General features: G+C 54.0%; 1 protein-coding gene across 3 annotated transcripts in view; it reads left to right on the top strand.

Annotated features, from left to right (window-relative positions):
- The first annotated feature begins 4927 nt into the window (after positions 1-4927).
- Positions 4928-6206, top strand: part of Sox13 (SRY-box transcription factor 13) — a 45237-nt gene continuing 43958 nt past the window's right edge. The window contains exon 1 of one of the 3 annotated variants that reach the window (XR_007980478.1): positions 4928-5014. Coding sequence is in view for 2 of the 3 variants with exons in the window: in XM_052200714.1 (XP_052056674.1) it covers positions 5010-5014 (5 nt within the window). In the remaining variant the exon portion in view is untranslated. The remainder of the gene's footprint in view (positions 5015-6206) is intronic. The other 2 variants (XM_052200714.1, XM_052200712.1) reach the window with 2 other exon arrangements.

The raw sequence follows: 6206 nt of genomic DNA, 5'->3' as shown, positions 1-6206 counted from the left end.
GGCACGGAAGAGCACCTCAGGAGAACATGCACCTGGAGATGGTGCAGAGGAAGGACACAAAGGAGGAAGGCTGAGAAAGAACAAGCTGGTAGGTTGGAGAATATTCTGGAGTGTGGGGGTGTAGAATGAGTACTACAGGGATTGACTTAAAGGCATACATTTGATGCGGTGGTCTTAAGAAAGACCTAGCATCTTTCACTAGTTTCCTCTCTCCACTTACTGTCTCTAACTTGAGCTTCATCTCCTTCCCCATCTCTAGAATGGTGCCAAGGATACTGGTGCCACAGAGTAAGGTGGGTCTTACTGCTGTGAACAGACACCATGACCAAGCCCCTCCTCCCTTGCCTTTTTTTTTTTTTTTTATTTGTTTGTTTTTTTGAGACAGGGTTTCTCTGTGTAGCCCTGGCTGTCCTGGAACTCACTCTGTAGACCAGGCTGGCCTTGAACTCAGAAATCCTCCTGCCTCTGCCTCCCAAGTGCTGGGATTAAAGGCGTGTGCCACCACCGCCCAGCTGACCAGGGTAACTCTTATAAGGACAACATATAAGGTTGTCTCTTACAAGGTTCAGAGGTTCAGTTCATTATCATCAAGACAGGGACATGACAGCATCCAGGCAGACATGGGACCGGAGGAGCTGAGAGTTTTCCTCTTCATCTGAAGGCTGCTAGCAGAATACTGACTTCCAGGCAGCCAGGGTGAGGAGGGTCTTACAGCCCACCCCCACAGTGACACGCCTACTCCAATAAGGCCATACCTTCTAAAAGTGCCACTCCCTGGGCCAAGCATATATAAACCATCACAATGGCACCAGACATTTTATGGGGAAAAAGTCCCATGTCAGCAGCAGACACTTCATAGCTTAATTTGGTGGCAGTGACTGGGAAGGTTGTGTTAGAAATGAACCGTTAGGCAGCGAGTGCTGCTGGAGACAGGAACCGGCACTTCTCAGCTTCCTGTTGTTTTTAGAGATGCTGGGGCTTTTATTATGTCTTAACTTATATTATGTTGTTGCTGCTGCTGCTGCTAATGATGATGAAGATAAGTGTCACAGTATGGAGTCCAGGCTGCTTTCAACTCAGAGATCTACCTGCCTCTGCTTCCTGAGGCTAAAGGAGAGTGACTCCACACCCAGTTCAAACTCCATCCTTGCCTGTCTCCATGTGCTCTAGCTAATGGCAGGGACAGGTAGGGGTTCACAGAGAAGTGTACCACTGAAGTCGACCAGAGGCCAGAGGGAAACCGCAAGGTACGGGTCGGTTGCACGGACATGTTGTCTGGGAGGAGGGAGAGAGAGTGGAACTTGGATAATCCTTTACTAGCTTCTGAAATGGCCCTATCCAATCACCCTAAAACCATTCCCTCAATGGTTAATGCTGACTTTCCCATCTGCTTTCCGGTACCCCTAGCCCTGCCTTAGCTCAGGCCTTCATCCTTCTGAAGCGCCTCCCTGGCCTACCTCCCTACCTCAACTAGACAGCTCTCATCAGGGCCCTGCTTAGAAACCCTTTCGCTTTAATAAGCCAACTGATAAACAAGAATTAAGAGCCGGGAGGTGGTGTTGCTCACCTTTAATCCCAGCACTTGGGAGGCAGAAGCAGGTGGATTTCTGAGTTCGAGGCCAGCCTGGTCTACAGAGTGAGTTCCAGGACAGCCAGGGCTATACAGAGAAACCCTGTCTCAAAAAAAAAAAAAAAAAAAAAAAAGAAGAAGAAGAAGAAGAAGAAGAAGAAGAAGAAGAAGAAGAAGAAGAAGAAGAAGAAGAAGAAGAAAGAAAGAAAGAAAGAAAGAAGGAAAGAAAGAAAGAAAGAAAGAAAGAAAGAAAGAAAGAAAGAAAGAAAAAAGAATTAAGGGCCTGCTCTTTGTCAGGTCCCATCTAGACACAAGGAATCTAGCCATGAACAAGAGGCATATCTCTCCCTGTCCCAAAGAGTTTACCATCTCTTGTTGTAGACAGGCAAATGACTTGTGGGGCTCTCAGAGGCCATGGATGGAGCTCCTGGCCATGATTTGATCCTCAAAAAATATTTCCTGAGAAGATGATACCAGACTGAGACCCCAAAAGACAGAAGACTATAAAAGGAGTTGTCGTCCAGGTGGGGAAGCAGGGACTGATGAAATGCCTGTGGGAGCCTCCTGGCTGGCTATCTCTCGAGAGGGTCATACAGTCCCACAGTGGTGTTCCTTCAACCAACCAGCCCTGCTCCGACAGGTCCCCAAGACCCACTTCAAATTGTGGCCTCTCTAAAGGAGATCTGATCGCAGTCTCCATAGTTTAGCCTCCTTGGTAGACCCTGTCTCTAGCACTTTCTAGAACTGGAGTCGACCCATTCCTTCACAACATGGGAATCCAGGAAGAGCTGCCACCCTGTCATGCATCTTGGTGATCCCTGGCATCTGCTTGGGTCAACTCTGGTGTAGGGATTCAATAGAACGGCTGAATGAGGAGAATCCATTCTTCAAAGTACCTTCCTCCTAAACGGGGAGGAAATGAAGGACTTGTTGGAGAGATTCTAAAAAGGACAGGGCTGAGAGTGGTCAGATACCTTAGGAAGCTGTCAGAGGACAGAACTGGTCAAAGCAGGTCTCTCCTCCCCCTCAGGCTGATTTCAAATTGAGATCCTCCAGCCTCAGCCTTCCTGGTTGCTATTATAGCCACGAGCCACTCCCAGCTCCAAGGGCAGCTCTCAAGTACAATCTTTTAAAAGCTCAATCCAAATCCGGGTCCAGGGAGCATGCCTTTAGTCTGCACTCTGGAGGCAGAGTCAAGCCGGTTTCTGTGAGTTTGAGGCCAGCCTGATTTATCAGTGAGAAAAATTAAGTTCAATCCAGGGTCTCCGTTTGGAGGAGGCTATGAACTGAACTAACAACTTCTTAGGGCTCATTGAAAAGAATGAAGATTCCCTGTAGCAACTCTCAAACCTGGGTCGAGGGAGAAGGCAGAATTCACCTTCTTCCTCCTATTTTCTCTACCCAGTGGTCACTACATCTCCACAGACCACACTCTGGAGAACCTCTGTTGTCCCCTTCCCAGTGTAGGTCTCCAGCTGTTGAGGCCTGGCTGGACCAGCTGCTGGGAGGAGGAGGAGGAGGAAGCTCCGTCCCTCCCTCCTCCATCTCCACACCCTCCCTCCTCCCCCGCCCGCTCGCTCGCGCCCTCCCTCCCTCTTTCTCCTCGGAGGCTGTCGGAGTGGCTTTCGCAGAAGCGAGCGACGAGCGCCCTGCTCCAGTCCCGCCTGGGAACTGAAGTGTACGAGCGCGGCTCCTGGAAGCCGAGCCCCAGAGCGGCCGGAGGAGGTCGAAGGCCGGAGCGGCGCGCTCAGCTTCGGAGGCCCTGGCTTTGGACCCAGCGGGCTCGGAACCGCGCGGAGAAGCAGAGCGCACTGCCCGCCGGCCTGGCCGGCGCAGCGACAGGGAGTCCGGGAGCCGGACTGCGGAAGGGAGCACGGCGGCGGCGGCCAGCCGGGGGCAGAGGGCAGAGTGCCTAGCGGCCTGGCTCGGCGGAGGGCGCCGCCCGATCCGTCCTCAGCTCGGCGTCCACGACGGTGGCCAGCGGAGCCCGGCGGGCCGCGGGTCCTGAGCGCTTCCAGCCCACGGCGGGGGGCGTGCCTCCGCCCGCCCGCCCGCCCGGCCGCGCCGCCCCGGCCCGCTGCCCGCCGCGTTGCCGGGGCATGTGAGCGGGAAGACCAGACTGCTGGTCGCCAGGACGCGCTGAGCAGGAACCAGAGCGCGGAGTTGCGACCCCCGACCGATTAGTAAGTGCGCCCTTCCGCGCCGCGCCGCGCCGCGCGCCCATCACCCCAGCCTCGCGAAGTTTGACACGCGCGCCCCCGCGTTCCTGGGGACACGCTGGCTGTCTTCCGCGCGACTTTCCATCTTGGGCAAAGTTTTTTTGCCAGGCGGAGCCGATCCTACCAGACCCCCTCACAACGCCCGCCGGTGGCGCCGCGCTGATCCCGCGTCCTTTAGGAGGGCAGTGGCTGCAGGCCGTTGGGGGGGTGGTGGCGTGCGCGCGCTACGCGAGCCAGGCTTCGGGGTCCTCTACCCGCCCGCCCTTTGCGACCCGCCGGCCCTAGGTCTTTTCCCCAGCCTGACCAACGCGCCCAGTTTAAGTACTCCCAGCCTGAGCTTAGGTGTCCCGCGCGAGCCCCACGTGGGGCTCGGGTCCCCGCAACGCGGAGCTCCGGCCCCGGGGTGCATGGGCAGCCGGGGTCCAGCGCGCGCCCTTCCCACGGCTCGGGTTCATTCCCCGCGGACCAGCCGGGCGCCGCCTCCCGTTTTTCAGCCGTTGCTGCTCTTGTCTTCTCTCCACTCCAGCCTGTCCCTTGCCACCTCAACGTCCCACAGTGGAGGGTCGGAGGAGCGCCTTTCACCCTCTTTCACGGTAGAAATAAGTCGAGCACAGGGCTGATGGGATGAGGGGGTTGGTGGGTGGTCGCGTAGTCCCAGCGGTTCGCCATTGTTTTCCCACCCCACGTTCGGTACGTAAACACACACTCACGCGAGTGTGTTTGTGTGTGCGTGCGTGTGTGTGCACGCGCCGGCTGCGGCAGCTCAGATTCCCCAGGAGCTCTAGGGTCGCCCGCGGGATCTCCCCACAGCCAGCCTGCCCGTCCTGGCAGGAGGTGCCTCATTACTTGAAACTGAGGGGTGTGGGGGAGGAGAGACACCCGAGAGTGAGAACTGTTCCAGAGTCCTTGGAGAGGTCGTGGGTGGGGGGCGGTTGGACGTGAATTTTGAACTTCAGCCCTGGATCTTTCCGGGAGGACCCCGGGCGCTCGAGCGGCGGCTCCCGCCTGGGAGGGTCCCCAGCAGCTGGCGCTCTTGGCAGCGTCTCCGTGACAAGGGCTTAGAGGAAACCGAGGAGTTTTCCTGGGAAGTTTGCTTTAGCTCTGTGGGAATTTCCGGGCCCGGCGCCTTCGCGCTGGCTCTGGCAGAGGGGTCTGACCTAAGACAGAGATGCTGCCACTCCGAGCAAGTTTCCCAGAGGGACCCTGTTTCCAACCTCTTGATGCGGTAGGAAGCCCCTCTCTGGGTGCTAGATTCAGCACACTTGGGTCTTGTTCCTGACCGAGATGGGTCGTTTGATCCTGGCGATATCCAAACATCGTCCATACTTCTCATATTAAAAAAAAGGGCGGATCTGCGCATCTGTCTTTGAAACTGGAGTATGTTGATGGTTTGAAGGATACTGGTTTGGAAGGCCTGTACCACGGAACACCAGATAGCCTGCCTTGTAGTTAGAACCAGGAAGCTGGAGTTGTACAGCAGTGCAGCCGCTGGTGGTGCCACCTGAGGCAGTTTGACTCAACTCCCTTACTCAGGTTACTTATCTGTAAAAGGACGTTAAATTCTGACCGTATCCACTTCGTGGGGGTGGTCTTAAGGATGAAAAGTGTAAATGCAATCTACGCAGTTCGTCGGCACAAAGTAAATGCTCGACAACTGTTAGCTGTTTGGGTGGGAACGTCTTAGTGGAAGAGCTCTTGCTTGACTGCAGGAGATCCTAGGTACTGTATTCAGCGTGTGCATTTGGGAAGTTAGCTGTTGTTTCTTATTGCTAATCATATTTACAATTATTATTGTTGCTATTAGTTTGTTTTTCCATACAGGGTCTTTGTGTAGTTCTGGCAGCTCTGGTACTTGTTTTGTAGACCATGCTGGCCTCAAACTCAGATTCTCCTGTCTCTGCTTCCTGAGTACTAAGACATGCACAACCTGCCCAGCTAGCTGCTCTTCTTATTATAATAACAGTATTATCGAGCCCAGGGCCCAGGTCTTACTGGGGAAGTGGCTACCACAGAGCAGCATCTCCAACCTGGGCCATTATAATTTAAATGACCTTGTTTAGAGTCCAGAAAAACTCTTTGGGAATGTGTCCATTTGATCAATTTTAGTAATTATCACTTATGGGGAGGAAGTGACCTCAATCTCCTTCCTACCTCTTCTGGATTTTGATCCTAACCAAATTTAACTTCTTGTTATTCATCTGCTTCAACCTTCGTGAGTATTTTTTTCTTCCTTCTTCCCTTTTCCTACCTCCACAATTTCTCCTTCCCTTTCTCTTAAAAATTAATCTTCACTCCATGTAGGCATTTTCCCCGGCGACAGCCCCAGGAAGGAAATGTCTTCAAAAGGGTATTCCCTGGACACCCTTGTCTGTGGTGCAGACTCAGGATTGGATGTGCATTTGTGTCTCTGGGACTGG

Source organism: Apodemus sylvaticus, chromosome 12 (genome assembly GCF_947179515.1).
Source record: "Apodemus sylvaticus chromosome 12, mApoSyl1.1, whole genome shotgun sequence".
Classification (NCBI taxonomy): Eukaryota; Metazoa; Chordata; class Mammalia; order Rodentia; family Muridae; genus Apodemus; species Apodemus sylvaticus.
Note: the sequence above shows the minus strand (reverse complement) of the source record. Positions and strands in the feature narration are given on the sequence as shown.